A 20,637-nucleotide genomic window follows, 5' to 3' on the forward strand; every position below is an offset into this window, starting at 1 on the left:
AAAAACAGCAAATCAGAAGAGAGGCTCAGAGACCAACATGAAACACCTTGTTCTTGCTAGCGCTCCAGAGGGAAGCCTGAGAGATGAGAGAGGAGGTGTAAATTATAGGCAACTGAAATTGTTTTTGGTTCTTAAATTCTTCTTATGGATCAACACTTCAAATAAGACGCTGGAAAAGTATAAAATATGGACCTTTAATGCTTCTACCCCGTACCTCTGCTTGTAGGATGTTACATCACTGAACATGTAGAGATGATTGTTATTATTGTTTAAGGTGACCCACAAATTCTGCATCAGCAGGGTTGGATGTTTTGGGGAAAAATGGCAACAAAAGCGAATTTATGCAAAATTGCTATCGTTTGGTTTTTGATCTCTCACTCTTCAGCAGAGAAATACACTCACTGATCACTTGACACCACATTAACTCTGGGTAGTTCCTCAGTTCTTCATGTCATTGATCCACAAGATGTTGAAACTTTCCTCTGAGACTCTGCAACATGTTGAAATAACTACATCACATGATTTCTGTTGATCTGTCAGCTGCACATTCATGCTGCAATCTCCTGTACTACCACGTCCCAAAGGTGTTCTACTGGATTCAGGTCTGGAGAGGGGGGGCTGAAGTTCATTGAACTCACTGTCATGTTGATGAGACCAGTTTGTGACATGGAGCATGATCCTGCTGGAAGGAGCCATTAGAAGATGGTGAACTGTGGTTATGAAGGGACACATTCAGGGAGACATTCAGACCAGGATTGATTGGTACTAGGAAGAAAATACTCCATCACACCATCACACCAGCACCAGCAGCCTGGACTGTTGACACAAGGCAGGTTGGTCCATGGATTCAGATTCTGACCCGACCATCTGCTGCTTCAGAAGAAAATATATTTCTTCTGGCCCAGTATATGCCCGGTTCCACAGCCCGAATCTGGCCCATATATGACATAATTGTCAGATGCTACTTCCACATCTGGGCATTGGTCCAGATGTGTGTTTATATGGGCCAGACTCAGACCAAGTAACCAGGCACATGTTGGGCCAGAAGTTTAATTTTGCTGTCAACAAGTTTTGAAAATGAGTATTAAAACTGTCAGACACTGATGATTGATTATCAAATTTGTAGTGTTTTTATTTTTCTTATTTTCTGATCAAATTGTTTTTGATTTAGGATCACTGCTGTTTATAGACCATATTATTTAGTCAATGTTTCTGAGACCCATGATTCCTGATGAGATCAATATGAACCATCAGTTGTCATTCATCAGGATGTATTACGGTCTAAGTGAATCCCTCTTCGAAATAACTGTATCAAGGGGCATGACTACAGTGTGACTCATCGTTACATCACTGAATGCAAGATGTGTCACTGCTGTAATTTTCCATTTTCTGATTTGCTAAAGATTACAAGGAAATGTTGTTCACAGGAGAACAGAGGAGATATTCTACCCGGAGGTTCAGCCTTTTGTGCGCGCTGACAAATGGCTGACCTGAATGGAGGGGAACCTGGGCAGTGGACCCCGGAGCAGCCCGGTGATAGGAGCCTGGACACCGCTCAGACAGTACGCTCATAAAATCCAAACTCCGCCCCTCTGGCGTGCTAGCAGTACAACAATCGTGCACTTCTGAAGCTGCTACGGCCCGCCTACTCTACGTGTGACGTACCAGTTGACCAATCAGAAGTGCATGTGGGCGGGAGCACAGCTAAGTGACGGCGGTGTGTAGCAATGAGAGAGTCTCTTTGTGTGTTGTCAGCGTATATAAGTCATTTCTGCCGCAGTTTCTTTCTTTGGAATAATGTCGGCTGAATATGATAATAGGTAAGGAAACATTTTACAATCTCACGGTCACACATCGGCTCACAGCTCGGTTCATTCGTTTCCGTCGGTTTGGTAGTATTTGTTATCATTGATTTTCGGTGATGTGGACTTTGTGTGAAGCATCCTGGCATTTCTGTGGCTGACTAACGATGAGGCCTGTAGACAGCCTGCCTCAGACTAACGTCACCGGTCCTCGCATTTGATCAACCGGCACCGGGAAGTCAGACGTTAGATTTGAGCATTTTCACTTAAAAATCTATATTTTGCTTCGTGAATTATTGTGTACATGTTTATCGTAGGCGGCAGGAATCATGGCGGCCGCTATAGATCCCTGAAGCTAAATGAAATGAAATGGCAGCCGGCGCCTCTAGTAGCACGTGAATGAGGCTGGGGTAGGCCTCAACGGTTATTATATCACAACGCTCTGTCGTTATTTGTCAAATATTAAATGTAAATGTGTTTTGAGGCTGTCGGGCTCTCTCTTCCTCTCGCGGTGGAGGAAGTCCAGCGGAGCCGGTGGTAGAAATGTGAAGTATCTTTGTTCTCCTCGGCCGACGGGCGCACATGGTCGCCGTACTGTGAACCGGCGGCTCGGGACAATGTCGGCAGCGCAGGCCGCTGAGTGCCGCTGGAAACGATTCTCCTGACGCTGCTGTTGTTGTGTCGCCTCGGTTGAAGCAAATAAGCGGTTTGTGTCGATGTGTGCTGTCGTTAATGGGAACCGCTGACTGGACAAGTTTTAATAAAAGGCCACATAAAAAGGATGTGGGCCTGTTGGCAGCGGCGGTAGCGGCCCGGGGCTACAGCTAGCTAAGCTGTTCTTTATTCCTGCTATCACACGTTTAACGTTAGCGCCACGTCTTAAATTCAACAGGTCACATCGATGGTTCATGTTAAATCACCAATGAGTCTCATGTAGTGAAGTAGCTAAAGTGTATTCGACGTGGCTGTCGTAGCCGTTAATTCGTCGTCTCGCTTCCGACTCAGCCTTCACCAGAGAAACGACCATCTTGGATGTATGTAGTAGAAATGGCGGACTCCGAAAAGGCGTTTACTCTGAAGGACCAGGAGAAAAGAGCAAACATCTCTGAATATAATGTCTGCTGTGTGAAGGAGGCAGCAGATGACCATACAGTTACTACCTGATTACACTGGCGTTTTTTAATTGTAATATTAACTATTAATAAGATCAAATATTTATTGACGTAGAGTTGGCATTAAAGGTGAATATTCCTCTAAGATATTATTAAAGACATTCAGTCATAAGTTACATGATGGCAGTAACCTAGACAATTTTGTCCCAATGTTTTTGGCATCATTTAAAAAATTTTTTATTTTTATTTTTTTATTTATATTTTGCTCACGAAATGTTAATTTATGTTGTGATGTGGCACAGAATAACCTTTTTGTTTGTTTGATCATTAACAGAGACAATGGCCCAGAGGGCATGGAGCCAGATGGGATCATTGAGGTGAGTTTGTCTGCAGGGGGCTTTATTATCTTCATCACCACAGTGACACTTCCACCCACATAGACTCAAGATGTAATTTTAAGCCAACAGTGAGGAGCACCTTACTGTTCTGCAAGCTGTAAAAATATAAAGTATTATCCTATAGATAATCTTTAACATGCATTTGAATTTCTTGTTTGTCTCTGCAGAGCAACTGGAACCAGATCGTGGACAGTTTTGATGAGATGAACCTGCGCGAGGCTCTGCTCAGGGGAATTTATGCCTATGGTTTTGAGAAGCCTTCCGCTATCCAGCAGAGAGCCATTATCCCTTGTATCAAGGGTAAGTAAGTTTTCAGTGATGGGGCTTTTTTTGTGTATTCTATTTTAATCAATACCTCTTACCTAGATTTTTAGAAATACTGGAGTATTCATTTCTCTGCCCAGGGACAGAACATCTGCAATGCAGCTGCACCACATTTAACTGCTAGAACAACAGAAGTTGTGTTTTGTTTTTTGTTCAAAGCAGTGATTTATGTTCACTCAGCCTCCCTGAGGCCTGCAGAGCATCAGATTCTTGTTGCTTAAACTACACTAATGAAACACTTTGAATCATCCCATTGACAGCTGCTGGACATTGAAAGTGTGAAATTGAGAACCCTGAACTAAATGACTAAAGTAGCTGTTTACAGTACTGTAGTTGAATCTGTTGTAAATAACCTGTTTTCATTTTTTCTCCCCTTTAGGCTACGATGTGATCGCTCAGGCCCAGTCTGGAACTGGGAAGACTGCCACCTTTGCCATTTCCATCCTCCAGCAGATTGATGTGGAGCTGAAAGGCACCCAGGCTCTGGTCCTTGCTCCTACCAGGGAGCTGGCTCAGCAGGTAGGCTCACGCTAAAAACAAACACTGAAAAACCTGCAGTGTTTTGATTGGATGCAACACACCCTCAGTCTTAATAGCTGCGTAACATTGTCCCTACTCTCTGAGTAGTTGTATAGTTACAGACATGGGACAGTTATATCAGTATAGGTGCTCCTTTCTGCTGCACCTCACTACAGATTAGACTGCAATGATTATTTCATTTTGGTTTGAAATGACTGCAGTTTGAATACTTTTGATGGTTTTGCACAAAGGACACATTAAACCACTGTTACAGAGTTGGTATCATTGTTTAAGTAGGTAAGACACCAGCTTTTCTCCTGTGTAGTCTTTCACTACAGCCAGTTGCATAACAAGAGTTTCATAGACTTCAATTACAATTAGCTGTGTGATAAAATAAGAACGCTTAATATCCCATTATGACAAAGGTAAAATAGAAATCCACATTGTGTCCAATCAGCTGAGTTTATCACAGGTGGTCTCCAATAAAGGTGTAAAAACATCCCAGATGCGATCCAGAGAAATGCAAGTCTGAATGCTTATATATGTCGGTCCAACTTACAGATGCCTCACATGCAGATATCAGTAGATGCTAGCTTAGTGTGTAAGGAAGTTAAAACCACTTTTAACACGAGCCTCAAACCTAAGGTTAGCCTGAGCAGGGAAACGCTTTTCCCACGGTGTTTGACACTGTAAGGGTGTTTGGCTGTACCCAGACTGACAGTGCGTTAGTGAAGCCAGTCGATTCCTCTGATAGTTCAAATGTACTAGTCTATTTAAACTCATCATATGTGACGGACGGAATTATTGGATGTTGGACACATTTTTATCCCTGGTTCATTTCTTCAGTAAAATGTCAGACTTGTTTTCATGAGGTTACTTTATGTCAGCAAAGCATCTCACATCAGCCCAGAGAAAATCGTGCAGGTTAAACTGGACTGATGGACTCTCTGACTTGCTATAGATGGACTTAAACTACCACAGTTGCTCTTGTAGACTGTCCATGAAAAATAAAATCCGATGTAGTAGTCTTCCATAAAACATGGACTCCACCTTTTTCAAATATACTTAACAGAAACATTATATTGACTTGTGTTGGGGCCGATGCTGTCTCATTTATCTCCAGAGAGGCAGAGAAACGTCTTGAGACAGCTTTAATGGGAATCTGAAAGGGTGTTTGTCTTTATGGCTTGGGGAGCACTTTATTAGGAACACCATATATCAACACTGGGTTTATGAAAACTAATCCAGAACAAGAGGCGGCTGCAGTCAGACCTGCTGTATAATGATGAAACCCATGCGTGTCAACTGACTCTGTGAACCCCTGGTGTGTTGTCGCTCCGGTCGGCGTTCTGCTGGCTCGAGTCCTCAGGACACCAGGGACCCAGAGACATGATCATACATCACTACTCTGAATACAGCACCATCAGTCCCACTAACCAGTCATTAGGGTTGACAGCAGACCGCCTCATCAGCTCCATCCTGCCTCGATCAGCTGGAAGGTGCAAAGAGGAGGAATTAACTTTATAATTTCACAATCCCTAGACAATACAGCAACTGTTCACTGCTGTAATACAGCAAGAGCAGTGTCAGGACACTAACAGCAGTTTAATACAGTTAATTTGCAAAGGATCAATCAGTGTGCAGTTAAATTGTTTTCTAAACCACTTTTTTTTTTTTAAATTTATATATACTTGCACGGATCTAACTGAATTGAGACGTTCATTGTGTTAAAACAAGATTTGACTGAATCCTAAACATATTTAGGATTTATTTTTTTAAATAGGTAACATGTACTTACTCTACAAGATGTAAATTGGTTGAACCAAAGTCAAAATCAGCATACATCCTGGTTTGAATGTTAACTCTTTTAATGGCCTAACACTTGGTGTTGTTTATCTGACTTCGTTTAGATCCAGAAGGTGGTGCTGGCCCTGGGTGACTACATGGGGGCCAGTTGCTACGCCTGTATTGGAGGGACCAACATCCGCAGTGAAGTCCAGAAGCTGCAGGCTGAGGCTCCTCACATCGTGGTGGGAACTCCTGGCCGTGTCTTCGACATGTTAACTCGCAAAAACCTCTGTAAGTCATCATGGGAGTTAACAAATGGTTTCTTAATGAACTTCAGGAGCGACTGTCAGGCTACCAATAAATGACAATATAGAAAGGCTTATCTACAGGAGTTTATACTCGCCTGAAGCAACGGGCTGAAGGTTGACTTGATGAATGTGATCAGTTCACCAATCAGCTCTCCATTTGACTGAACTTCAGTTTATTCTTGCTGCTGTGACAATAATGTCTTAACACTAATCCAAAACAAGAGGCAGCTCCAGTCAGCCCTGCTGTATGATGATGAAACCCATGCGTGTCAACTGACTCTGTGAACCTCTGGTGTGTTGTCGCTCCGGTCGGCGTTCTGCTGGCTCGAGTCCTCAGGACACCAGGGACCCAGAGACATGATCATACATCACTACTCTGAATACAGCACCATCAGTCACACTAACCAGTCATTGGGGTTGATAGCTGAGTCTTATCAACAGAATGTTTGAGAAAATGAAAGTGTCTGTACTTCTGTTTGTTTCTTTGTTCATGTATTACTCAACAAGGTGTTGTACTATGTGAACTCAGAGAAACACCAGGTCTGAAACATTTTCCCAATGTTTGATTTCCCTGTTGATGAAACGGTTTAGATCTGGACTCAACTCGTCCAAATGTGAAACTTCAAACAATAAGTTGAACACAATTTAATCAGATCAGTGTCTGTGGGTAACCTGTCGTATTGGTTTGGGTGGTGTAGCTGACACCAGCAGCCGTCTTGCCATACAGGTTTAATAAATCCACATACCTGGGAATGTGGTTACACATGGCTCCAGTTGAGTAGTTATGTCAGTTAAAACTGCCAAACTGGGCTGGTTCTACTACATGTCTGTCCCACTTTCCACCTTGCTGGATGATAACATCCAGGTTTTATTAAGGGAGGCTGCCATCTAGTGGTGGGCAGCTGAGCAACATCTGTCACACCAGTAACTGGTGTTGTATGTTAAAATATCACGCACATCCTATCTCCTAATGCAGAAATGTTTGTGCGCAATATACTGACGGCACGAGTCTGCTGCTGCAGTGTGCCGTCTACAGCTCTCTGAACTGCAGAGGTGCTCGTAGCTGTTGGTGGTGGTTTGCATAGTTAATGTGAGGAGCTGACTGATAACCACACTGTTACTGTAGTACTCTGGTTTGTTTCATGCTCCAGCTGGATGCCACTACTCTCTCTCTCTCTCTCTCTCTCTCTCTCTCTCTCCATATTATGTTCATGAGAAAAGATGGCACCTGTTCACCTGAACGGAGCCAGTCCCTCTGTGCAGCACGTCATCTGGCTCTGTGTTGGCCCGTAGTAGAGATGAGCGCACGCATGGTTCTTGTGTCACAATCTCAAAAACAAAATGGCTGACACCGTAATGATTCTCCAGAGTCGTACGCAGTGGATTTTTTGTAATCTGTACAGATTTAGACGGGAGACGACAGGGAAGAGAGATGAATAAGAAGTGTTGCACAGGCCATCAGCTGGAATCAAATATAATATGCTCCCTAATCATTTCCTCCAACTCTTTGGTCAGTCCTTGACATTGCCAGAATATATTTGATGAATAACCGATTCCAATCTCCAGTCTAAAATGTCCAACCAGGAGTATCACTAGGACATTAAACATGTTTCACCTCTTTATTTTGCAGCCTCTAAGAACATCAAGATGTTCGTGCTGGATGAGGCTGACGAGATGCTGAGTCGAGGGTTCAAGGACCAGATCTATGAGATTTTCCAGAAACTTGCAAGCAGCACACAGGTAAGAGCTGAACACCTGGCTGAGGCACTTTCTCAGGCACAGTGCATACACCTGGATGTGTGCTTTTTTTGATCTGGTTTTAACCAGCTGTCCTTTTGTCTCTATTTTGGATAGGTTGTCCTTCTGTCGGCCACCATGCCAGCCGACGTCTTGGAGGTCACAAAGAAGTTCATGCGTGAACCGGTCCGGATCCTGGTGAAGAAGGAGGAGCTGACCCTGGAGGGTATCCGTCAGTTCTACATCAACGTGGAGAAAGAGGTGAGGAAACATTAACCAGGAGAGATTAGAGTTGATTCATCAAAAGGACCCGTCTGTGTACAGGTTGAAGGTGATCTGTAGTCACATGTGGAAGATAAACTGGTTTAAGTACACCTGCAAACACTAATACCATTTAATCCAATGGCCCAACAGTTGAAACGCTCCTCACCTTCACAAAGGGATTTATTGTCAAACTCTCGACTGGTATTGTGTTACACAGGGAGTTGTCTCTCTTGTTGGCATCGGTGAGGCTGAGTTCAATAATGGACAGGCCTCTCTGTATAATACAGTACAGTTTAGCTGAACCACTTAGACTACATCCCTCTATAGTGGATTCAACAACATTATCCTTACAGCCTCCACAAAGGAGGATTTACTGCAGAACTCTTGTATAAGTCTGTTGGTATTAGCTCAGTGGACTGACTCAGAACCCGGTCCTGTTCCTCAGGAGTGGAAGCTGGACACGCTGTGTGACCTGTACGAAACCCTGACCATCACACAAGCTGTCATCTTCATCAACACGAGGAGGAAAGTGGACTGGCTCACTGAGAAGATGCACGCCAGAGACTTCACCGTGTCCGCTCTGGTAAGAGCCTCTCTGTCCTCATACACTGAGCTCCGAGTCCAGCCTGAGACCTTTAACTCTGTATGGCTAAAGTTGTGGAATTTGTGATGCTGCACTGTAAAGGCAATCCAGAAATGATCGGCACAACTAAACCTTTCACTGGAGTTTACATCTGGTAGCCCCCATTGGTGAGTCAACCGTCGTGAAGGAGCTCACTCTGTCCTGTTCCTCTCCATGTGTTTCAGCACGGTGACATGGACCAGAAAGAGAGAGACTTGATCATGAGGGAGTTCCGCTCTGGCTCCAGTCGAGTCCTCATCACCACTGACCTGCTGGTAGGTACAACAGCTGTTTACACTGTAGCTAAACAACCTGAGCCGCTGACGGTGTGAAATATTTTTCAGACCAATTTTTTTTTTTTTTTTTTTTTTAATATTTCATTCACTGTGCAATATACCTGTCTGTAAATGATATTTATAATAGTATTGTTATATCGCTGAGCCAGATGCAAAGCAATTTTGTTCTGCTCTGCCTTTTGTCTGAATAACATTAAAGTTAAGTAAATCTATCATGTCTGTACACACACTGACTGAGACTAACGATGTCAGGTTTACTATAAGATGATCTGTGTGGTCCAAGGTTCCCTCTCCTCCCATCTGCAGTGCTGGTGAAGGACTGAATGTTCCTTGGTAGAGAAGCCTATCTGCCCTCCACTGTAGCTAGGTTCAAGTCCTGGACTGACAACTAATTGGCGGATTACACTACCTTTTTATAAACATGGAAATATATATATATTTTTTATTCTGAGCCTAACCTCAGTCATGTCCTCTCTTGTGCTGTGTAACTAATGTTCCTCATGTTCCTCCTCAGGCCAGAGGTATTGATGTCCAGCAGGTGTCTCTAGTCATCAACTACGACCTGCCGACCAACAGGGAAAACTACATCCACAGGTAACGGCACAACTCAGACAAGTGTCACGTCACATTATTGTCTGGCCTGAATAAGTGTTCATAAGAAACGTTAGTGTCTCATAAAGAAAAGTAAATATGACACATGGTGACTGAAGTTCAGATTCAGATTTTATTATCAGTTTAACGCTGCCTTGGTGATTACAAACCAAATATACATATTCCCAAGTGTTTGGTTTTTTTTTTTTTTTTTTTTTTTTTTTGGTTTTTTTGTCCCCCCTCCTCATGGTGTTTTGTGATTGGTTAATAATTTCCAACTACCAAGTCAAGGTAACTGAACCCAAGTTCTACCGGCTTAGCAAACAGAGCTGTCATGTTGTCTGATGTGAACCTTCAGTCCATAAAACCCATCAGTCTTCATCCTCCACCCTGTGTGACCTTGAAGTCTCCCAGTTACACTCACTGTCTGGAGCTTCCAGATGTTTACAGATGTTCTCTGCTCAGTGACTGACTCTCCTCTTCTGACTGTCAGGATTGGTCGGGGTGGTCGTTTCGGCAGGAAGGGAGTAGCCATCAACATGGTGACCGAGGATGACAAGCGCACCCTAAGGGACATTGAGACGTTCTACAACACCACCATCGAGGAGATGCCCATGAATGTGGCCGATCTGATCTAGACGACGACTCCACCTGCCCTTCGTCCGCCCCCACCCTGCTTATTTTAGAAGTCAAACTTTGTTTCTTACACGATCTGAACCATGACTTTACCCTCCACGCTCAGAGGGAGGGAGGAACGCAACCGCCACTCCTCCCTTTCCTCTGAAATAGATTTTGGCCATGTTGGAAGGATGACTCGGCTTCATCCGCTTCCATAGTTCGTCACTCCATATCAGCAGCTAAATTCTCCTTTAGCATTAATTAGACCGTTCCCACATTGATGTCCTGACGACATTAAAAAAAAGAATCCCACGAGTGCAGAACATGACCACTTCTCCGAAAGCACATTTAAAAACCTGACGTTGCTGTTAAAAGGATTCTAGCTGTGACTGTTAGAAAAGCTTAACATTAAAAGAATAACTTGGCTCAATATAACTCGCACAGTGAAAACACAAAGACTGAAGCTTTTGTCAAATGTGGCTCTGATTTGCTCCTGCGCACCTCCACCAGGTGCTGCACCACTGGTAACTAATAGCTGGGCGGTTCAGTCTGGACTAAACGCAAAATGAACTGGGATGTGCTGCATTTGACCAGATCAGTATTTAAACAACCTCCAGTGTACTTCAAACAGCCGTTAACACACATCCATGATCATGTTCAGTACCCAGGTTTTGGGGGGTCTAGCGTACACAGGGCATATTCAATAAAAAGACCTGTATAGTAAAAATCCACCATGAATGAGTTGTTTACCCTTTTGATCCTTTTCCTGCTGTTTCATACCTATATTTTTTACTGCTATTGTACATACTGCTTGACTTGTACAGTCACTTGTCCAGTAGCATTCGGTTGGAGAGCGACCGGCGGCCGCAGATGCTCGGAGGCTGAAGCGACGGTGAGTTGAGTGCAGCGTTTGCCTCTCGACCTCCTGGTTGGATTTTCATCTCTAACTCTTTGACATTATTGTTTATTTAGATTTTATTTTTCAAACAAAAAATTGGATTTTTTGATAAGGTGGTGGTCAAGTTTTTTGTAACCTACCTTGCCAAAATGTCGGGGGAGGTGGGGGCGTCTGACACGAAAGGACCAAACTACAGATGATTAAGTATATGGAGACTTGACCCCCTTCCCTCCCCCCCCTTCTAAGCGCTCATTATATTGCCTGTCATCATGGGGTGTCTGGTTTAGGAGAACCATCATGTTTTGGGGTGTATGGTCAGTGCTATTTTTTAAAATGAATTTATGGAGTTGTTAACCTTTTTGAGACAGAAACAGTGTATCAAGTTTTCTACATTGGATTCTGTATAGTATTTATTTTAATGGTCTTAAAAAAAAAAAAAATAAAGGTTTCTCCTTTAACAGTGTAAACTGGCCTCTGCATTGTTGAATAGCATGAAAAGTGTTCGGGCCAAGTCCTGTGTGGGAAAGCTGGTAGGTTACGATGCTCACTTCCTGTAAGGTGACAGCGTGGGCTCTGATTGGCTGCCCTGAAACAGCACCGCAGTAACCTGTGAGACAGACAGTAGGTTGCGTTTCTTTGTGTCGTCATTTGGTTAAAACGAGTGATTTGTGAATGATAGTTCTGAGTGAACACTGACCCAACTCGACTCCTCCATCTGGATGATACCGGTCCTCGATCTGGTCTCCACTCAGACCAGTCTATCATGTCTTTACTGATTATTGTCTTTACGGAATAAACCTTTAATTTCACATCAGTGTCAAAGTCTGTTCAGCCACGTGCGCCCAGATTATTAACAATTAAATCACAATATCTGGTCAAATACAGTAAAACATCAAAGGGAACAAACAGCTGATACTGAGGAGAGGTTTTCTTGTGTGCCTGATCATAACAATTAGTAAACACTTTGAGGTACACCTGTTCACCTGCTTATTTGTGCAATTCACCAATCACGTGGCAGCAGCGCGATGCCGTCCCCGCGGACACAGCTAACACATTAGACTTCCCGTGAGTATAAGGCAATCTCATTTCCATATATGTGTTTAGTATCTACACTTTGTGTTAACACCATATTCGGACGTAGTCACGTGTATTCTCGCGCCAATTTGGCCATGTCTTACGCATTTTGATAAGTTTTATGTAGGGTGCTCAGGTTCAGTTAAGACGTCATAGCCTCTCCTCAGGTGAGACTACTTAATTCTGAATAATGTTCAGAATTATGAATGGGTTGAGAAATCTGCTGATGCGTATTCAGAATCTCTGTGTCCGTGATCAGATGTGTTCATGTGTTAAAAAAAAAAAAAAAAAGATCTCCATATTCAGATTTTCAAGTGTTTTCAAATGCAAATGCATAGACAAATCTGTAAATACATACACACAGTAATAGCTGAGAAGTAGCTCTGCTCCAAGACCCGGAGATACAAATCATTAGTTGGATGTATTATTAGACCTTCCATGGTTACAACTCGTGGACCTCTCAATTGGCTGTCTTCTTGCGCGTGACCTTTGGAACAGTTCTACCTTGGCAGATCTTCAAATTTGGCAGATTTGTCTGTGCGCCTCAGAAGCTTTACAGCCTACATACCACTAGTCGGCACTAGCACACTATAAGCAATACTCGGCACACCCAGGACAGGTCGCCAGTGCCTCGGAGCTGAGCACCCGTGGCACTAATAATAACATAAGTAGTATGAAAGGGGACAGTCATTGCTTTATTATTACAAATAGACATTACATTGTTAGTGTACAGTTGTACATCGGCTGAGTTTAGGGTATTGAGCAACAGCAGTTGTTTTTGGGTGAAAAGCCTCTGCAATGATCAACAGCGCATCGTCTTAAACTGACAACAGAGCATTCTGCATTAGGACTTCATAACGGACCTTTGAGCAAGATGCCAACTTCATATCTAAATGAAAATAAAATAAAATCAAAGTCAAATCTTCATCTTGAATAGCCAAATCTATTTTGACCAACAAAATTCTGGGTCAGATGAAGCCCTAATGAACAGTATTTATTATGTGGTAGTTCTCAGCCATGTTTTTAAACTTTATTGTTGTTTTTTTTAACAGCTTTACAGCTTATTAACTGTCTGCTGATGCCTTTCAAAATTAATTCTAATTGATCTTTGCCTGTTAGTCTTGGCACACCTATGGTCATGTTGCAAAATGCTTTTTTCCCCTTTTTTGTAACATAAAACCAATAAAAAACCAATATGATTAATAAGCAGCTCGACTCATCAAAATTCAATTACAATAGAACAAACAAAACAATAAACTGGTCCTTTAAACAGGGCAGTTTCTAAAACTGATGTTCCGGCCTTCAAAGTTAAATAAGACGCATGCAAATAAATATGTCATCAGAAATACAGCTTAGGAAAAAAAAAAAAAAAAAAGAAATATATATAAAATATATTCTCAAAAAAATAAAATAATATAACATAAATACTAAAAATAGATTAAATCAAACAATTAGACAAGCAATCAAATTCCAGGGAACCCATATTTCATTACTTTGTAGTTCAAAAATAGAGATTTACAGTGTAATATTTGAATGGACAGACTGGATAACCGCTCTGTGCTGAGCAGAGAAGCTTCAGAGGGAACAGCACTTCCAACCTTGAGGTGGATGGACTACAACAGCAGAAGACCACGTCAGGTTCCACTTCCTGTCCCTCAGACCAGAAACCCGAGGCTGCACAAGACTCACCAACACTGGACAGTTGAAGTGTATGTACCACCGTGACTCCACTAGAGGGAGACGTTGTTCTTCAGGCTTGTGGAGCGACCTGGATCAGAGTCTGAAACATCCCGCAGGATCACAACATCTCAAGCGTCTCATTCCCGTAGAACTTTAAACCTCTCCTCAACGACAAACACAATGAGCGTCGGAGAGCGTCTGTCCCAACAACAACAACAGTCAGACACCGTTTCCATAGGGATGACAAACAACAGAAAAGACTCCCTGCTCTCCTTCCTGACAGAATCTGATGTCCGGAGCTTCTCTCGTACTCAGGTCCTGTTTTTTTTTTCACGCAGCAGAACCGGTGTTGATCCGTCTTCCCTCTTGTCCTGTCCCTGTTCTCTTTGTCTTCCCAGCTGCTTCTCATCTTTGTCTCTTAGGACTTGGACTCAGGGAGGAGTTTGGTATGAATGATAATAACTTCACCTCATTCATTTGTTCAGGTCTTGATCATGTTTTATTCTATCTCATCTCATGTAAAAGTCAAATGAGTTTCCCGCCATCAGAACTAACAGTGTTATTTATCTATCATCCTGTTGATCCATCATTCAGACCAGTGGTTCCCGACCTGCGGGCCGCGGCCCACTGGCGGGTTGTGAAGGTATTTGCAAAACAGTTCTAAAAACATTAAATACAAGTTTTTAAATGTCTTAAAATGAAATGATGTTAAACAACTTTGAAAATATTTAAATATTTCTTTCTTATTAAAGCTTATCACTGTCATCAGCAAATGATAGACCCTTTTAAACCGTCGCTGGCTGGACCACTTTGCCGCTGGATCACATTGTATTCTTGTATTGTTAGGGGTCCGATGTGGGCCGCCAACAGGTTGGGAACCGCTGGTTTCAGCTGTTTTGACCGTCTGTTGTCTGACAATCTGGTTTTGCAGAACGTATCCGTTTCCCTCTTTTCTTTGGTTCAGATGGCGCATGGCTGTCAGGCGGTGTTAGCTTGCTGCAGAAGGATAACACAGCGCTGCAGGGATGACGTATTTTTGTAGGCCAACCAGGAAGTTAGCGTCACCCTGGTTCCCTCCACAAAAAGCCAATGGGATTTTAACACTGTCTTTTGGACAGTTTCTGATCCTGAGGTTTAGTTCAGCAGGATCATCTTCACTAATGAACATCACTTTATGATGCCTGTTATTACTGTATGTAGAATGTTCCTATACATTTTCAATCTAAAAAAAACTGTGGGTTTGTTAACACTGCTCCTAAAGACTGAACTAAGTGTTCATCTGTTCCTCAGTGTATCCGTCCACGGTCAGATTCACCAGGTTAACGTCACGTTCACATTGTTCGTAGAGTTCACAGAGAAACTGCTCACCGAGTCCACGTCCTGTCCCTTCACTTCACTTCCTGTGATTTCAAACTGTTCCCCGCTTTCGCTCCTGAACATGACCAGTGTGAACGTGACCACGGAAGAGGAAAAGCGATGAGGTGTGATGAAGAGAGGCGTTCATGTGGGTCTGCCGGTGACGGGCTGGAGATGTGTCTTTTAGGATTCGATTTTTTTTTTTCTAATCACTTTCAAGTCTCTGTCCGGTTTGGCACCTTCTTACATCACACACACACCCCGTATCACTAAACACACTCCTGCAGCTAAACTCTGTTATCTGTCCCGAAGTCTCGGCTTAGAACCAAAGGTGACTGTGCGTTTGCTGTTGGAGCCTCCGGTCCTGCGGGTCCTGGGGGTCCTGCTTGAGGAGATCGGGCCCCGGGTTTAAACGCTACTCAAAACATACTTTTATCTTTTATTTTCTTTCGTCTGCTTTGTTGATTTCATTGTTTTAAGTCAGGTATTTGTAAATCTCCCTGTTATACTTGCTTTGCTAATTGACACTTTGCCTCTTATCAATAAAGTTATCATTGTTATTATTATTATTATTATTATTATTATTATTATTATTATTATTATTATTATTATTATTATTATTATTATTGTTGTTGTCTCTTTTAATAATGTAGAGCCTTTTATCAGCAGGACTGGATCCATCTCAAACACCTCTTGTCAGTGCTGATGAGATGTGTAAAGAAAATAAAAATCAATGAGAGCAGCAGAACGAGTACTTCCTGATACTTGTGATACCTCTATCAAAGGTGGTGTTAGGGTCAAAGGTCGTCCTGGGGTCGTGAGTCCATTAGAGAAATCCAGCGGAGGGTGACCTGTTTCACGTGAGGCTGAACTCCACAGCGACGCTCGTCATTAAACCAAACCGCTGCTAATGACTAATTTACTCCTGCAGGCCACGGAATATTCCCATGATCCTCTCTGCCAGTGGGAATCTATGGGGATCTGAATATTAAACTTTCTCGGGAATAAAAACAACTCATCGACTGTTTGATAGATCGTCAGAAAATCCCTTCTGGGATTTCATTTTAAAGGCTAAATGAAGACGAGGCAGGGCAGCAGTGATTGGACGTTCACAGTTTGATCTCTGACACTGATGGCTGTGATGATGTCACCTGCTGCACCTGTAACCACATCATCACACCCCGATCCACCTGGGCTGAAGTTCTGATACGACTTCACTGTTTGCTTCAGGTCACTGTGGAGCAGAAAGGTGAACCGTCTCTCCAGTCTCAGGTCTCCTGGACTCTGGATCAGGTTTTCCTCTGACCAGTCTCCCTGTCCCTGCTGCTGTTACAGTGACTGTTGGGTTCTTGGTCTCCTCCCTGGACCCAGGTCCTTCTCACCTGGTTCCTCAGTTTGTCTGGACACCAGGTCTAGAAGAGTCCTGGTCCCAGACTTGTTCCTCTTCACAGTTCTTGTGAAGAACACTCAGAGCTTCTTGTCCTGATCTGTGTCTCACCGCAGTTTATCACAGAGGTCTACACAGAGTTCACTGGACTCTGGTCTCTGTCCAGACCTGCAGGTGAACTGTGGGACCTGATACACACAGATGTGTGTCTTCCTGAGCTCTGTCCAATCAGATTTGGTTCACAACAGGTGGACTCCATCAAGTTCTGGACTTTGGTTGAAAAGTATCTGAGCAGCAGCCATGATGAGAGCTGGGTGAATTCTATCTCATCTCCTTCAGCAGAGGAAACACTGGACCTTCCTTTACGAAAGGAAAGGAGAAACGCCGTCCCACAATTCCTTGCTGCAGCAACATTTAAAGCAATGTACCTGTAGTTTCACCACAGCAGAGCCACATGAATGTGTTAACAACAGAGCAGATGCTTTATGTTTGTGACATGATCCAGAACTGATGGAAATCCCTGACTGATCCACTGAAGCCAAATCCATAAATATAGATTTCTTCTCGTCATCATGAAGAACAAGTATATCATCTTCATCATCATCATCATCATCATCATCATAACAATCTACACATCCATGTTGTTTCAAAACTGCTCACTGCACTAAAAAAAATACATTTTCTCTATTTAACAAATGTATAAAAAGATCAAAACTCTTTAACCTGCTGGTGTCTGAATATAAATCACTCTGGCCCTTCACTCGCTGCTTTTATTGAATTATTCAACATATCAGATCAGCTTGTTTTGTGTTCGTGGTTAGTGAGGGAGGATTTATTATCTATGTGTTATAAATAAAGTTGCTTGATAGTGTAAGTGCAGTCAGACGACGAACCCTCCTTCACATCTGTCCTCGACCTCGTGGCGTTTTCCATCGAGGTCGAGGAGAGAAAGACGGAGAGACGAGAGTAAAGCATTTAAAATGAAATCTACTCTAATCTATCGAGCAGCTTAATGGATTTTAGGCGTATTAGCCATCTCTTGTCGCTAACTGCTGCTAAGCTCTTCACGCTCTCAGTGATTTCCTCACACACTTCCAGCAGGTTCCAGCAGGTGCGTCACACACTCTTTACCGGCAGACTGGCGACATTCACCCGTCTCACACACCAACACAACAACACACTGATCATCTTCATTCTCCTCATCCCTTCCCTCCACCCCCACAAACAAAACCAAACACACACAAAATAAGACGGAGAACAACGACGGTGGTTCATTACCAGAAACTTTCTAGAAAAAAAATGTGGAAAAAGAAAATAGTGGGAACCATAGATCCTGAAATATACTATCACCTTTATGTTTTTCCAGAGTCAGTCTGTAAAAGAAAAAGTTCAGCTCCTTGTTCCAGGAACATCCCTAAAGTTGGAGGAGATTTTTTTTATTTTTTTTTATCTTGATGAATCTGTGAATATTCAGGATAAAATAAACCAAAGTAGGATTTCATGATTTATTCAGCTCCGTTTTCTTTGTTCTGCAGATACGTTCTTGATGAATAAATGAATTCATGATCTTGTGCGACCTCCACTTCTGCGATGTGAGTCGTTCTGCAGGGACGACGGCGCAGAGGCCGGAGCATGAAACACTCGCTCCCCACCGATCACACACACACACACACACACACACACCAGCTTCACTATCTAAAAGGCAAGGCAAGTTTGCTTCTACTGCACCGTTCACACACAAGGCAAATCAAAGTGCTTTACATTAAGAATAGAAACATCAAGATGATGTTAGAATAGCATTTAAAAATAGATTTTAATAAATAAAAATATTTAAATACACGAGATCAGGTAGGAAACTGATTTAAACCTTCCTGTGAAGCCGACTGTTTTCCAGTATGTAGATTCTGTGAAGTGTTTTATATGCTGTTATTTCATATGTAGTGTTTAACGGTTTGTTTGTGTATCTTCCCTCCTCAGATGTAAATGAGCTGCGGAGCGAACTCTAGTTAAATAAAAGCTAAACGGATCAGTGACGTGTGCAGAACTAAAGGCTCCTCTGTATATAACATATATGCGCAGCATTGTCATGCACAGTATATATGAATGTGGTCCCAGCACCAGCACGCATGAATAACACATCCCACTCCCACACACACACACACACACACACACACACACACACACACACACATCCAGGCAGGTTAACCCCTCCTAACCTCCCCGGTGTCCCAATATGACGTCCATCAGCCTCAAAACATGTTATGTCTCTCTGCGGTTTTGTCCTCTCTCAGCCTAGGTGGCCTGTCCTCCAAAGGCACTTTCTGTGGCGGAGATACCCCATGCCCATCCCCCCAACTGCCCAACACACACACACACACTCCCGTTACCCACTCCACCCCCCGTTGGGTGCTGGATAGTGGGGTTGAGAGATGGTGGGGTGGATGGCGGGTGGGGATTATGCGAATGTGGGGCTCGTAAAGGGCCTGCCATGGTCTTTCTGTTGTGTGACGGATGGCTGGGAGGCTGAACAGGCCTGCTTTGCATGAGAAGAGAAGCCAGCAGAGGGGAGAATAGAGGTCTATTCAATGAGGCCTGTCACCCAAAACCACCCTCCTGCACCGAACCCTCACACCCCACCCCTTCATCATCCATCCCTTCATCCTTTCATCCCTCCTCCTCCTCCCTTGTACTCCCTCTCCATCTCAGTCTCCCTTTCTTCCTTCATTTTGTGGTTTTCATTTGCCTGTCTTCACTGCCTCTTTCTCACCCTATAATCTACACCCCACCCCCACTCCCCTGCCCTCCTCACTCCTTCTTATTTCATCCACTTAATTTCTGTTCATTCAGATTTTCCCTCCTTTCCATCAAGCTGTTTTTACCTCGCTGAGTTCCATAACATTTGAATCCTCTCATTATTTTGTGGCCATTGTGAATGAACAGCTATAATGGAATGTCATGGTCAAAGCTCTTTAACACTAAAAGAAGTCATGTGACTTGATGCTCTGACATGCTGACTGAGTCCACATTTGAGTCAGCAGGAGATATTATGGCATAATTAGGTTAAAGATGTATTCAACACTTTTTAACCACTGGGAGGCTGAAAAAAAAAACAAAACAGACGGACGGATATTCAGCCACAGGTCAGTCACGCTCGGTGAAGATATAACATGTTAAATGTCTGCTCGCACAGGCGGCACGCAGACGACTGCGGTGACGTGTTTATGTCCAGCTGTTGGATACAAGTCCGGTGTTCGCCGTCTTTTAGCTCTAGTTTGGTCTCGACCAACTCCGTCTGACTTTTAGCTGCTAAATGTTTTGCAGTAGTTCCTGTTTAACTTTGTGTTACTCACCTCTCCTCTCGTTCCTGATGCCCGCTTCCTGCCCTCATGCGTTTTCCCGCCTCTCTAGCTGTGTCCCAATTCAAAGGCCGCATCCTTTCAGAGGCTGAATTTGAAGACTGATTACATCACAGCGGTGCCACTAAACTAGTCCCATTTCAAAGGCTCCTTCAAATGCGTCCTTCGTTTCCTGGACAATGAAGAATCCAACAGGTGGATCCTTCATGGGCCAACATATCCCAAGATTCATTGCACCGGTAATGGCAGCAAACAACACAGACAGAGAGCCTGAGGATCACACTGTTAAATATAAATATTGTGTTTCAGCTCAGTTCAACAGCTAAACGGTACAACTGTTGAAACCAAGGGCCTTAAAACCTAAAGCTTCTGTGAGAAAAGTTACGTGTTGTCGAGGTTGCTAGGTGACATGAGAAAAGTAAAAATCCTCCGTAGTTCGGCCTTTGCGGTCTACGAAGGGCCACACCTTCTTGGACCACGTCCTCCAAAGGATGTGGCCCCCGAATT

At 43.3% G+C, this 20,637-nt stretch overlaps 1 protein-coding gene and 2 non-coding genes across 3 annotated transcripts; all 3 read left to right on the top strand.

Annotated features, from left to right (window-relative positions):
- The first annotated feature begins 1,708 nt into the window (after nt 1-1,708).
- On the top strand, nt 1,709-11,110 carry eif4a1a (eukaryotic translation initiation factor 4A1A). The gene is made up of 11 exons (XM_023423836.2): nt 1,709-1,820; nt 3,249-3,291; nt 3,480-3,612; nt 4,016-4,155; nt 6,066-6,234; nt 7,882-7,991; nt 8,106-8,249; nt 8,698-8,835; nt 9,060-9,149; nt 9,685-9,764; nt 10,255-11,110. The coding sequence occupies exons 1-11, from the start codon at nt 1,798-1,800 to the stop codon at nt 10,397-10,399; spliced, it is 1,215 nt and encodes a 404-aa protein (XP_023279604.1). The 5' UTR covers nt 1,709-1,797; the 3' UTR covers nt 10,400-11,110.
- Nucleotides 5,433-5,571, top strand: LOC111668017 (small nucleolar RNA SNORD10). Its single transcript, XR_002761703.1, has one exon. It is a non-coding gene; the product is annotated as a small nucleolar RNA SNORD10 (small nucleolar RNA).
- On the top strand, nt 6,497-6,635 carry LOC111668018 (small nucleolar RNA SNORD10). Its single transcript, XR_002761704.1, has one exon. It is a non-coding gene; the product is annotated as a small nucleolar RNA SNORD10 (small nucleolar RNA).
- Nucleotides 11,111-20,637: the final 9,527 nt, after the last annotated feature.

This window comes from Seriola lalandi, unplaced genomic scaffold (genome assembly GCF_002814215.2).
Source record: "Seriola lalandi dorsalis isolate HSWRI2012SDOR001 ecotype SW California unplaced genomic scaffold, Sedor1 jcf7180002054694, whole genome shotgun sequence".
In the NCBI taxonomy this organism is placed as follows: domain Eukaryota; kingdom Metazoa; phylum Chordata; class Actinopteri; order Carangiformes; family Carangidae; genus Seriola; species Seriola lalandi.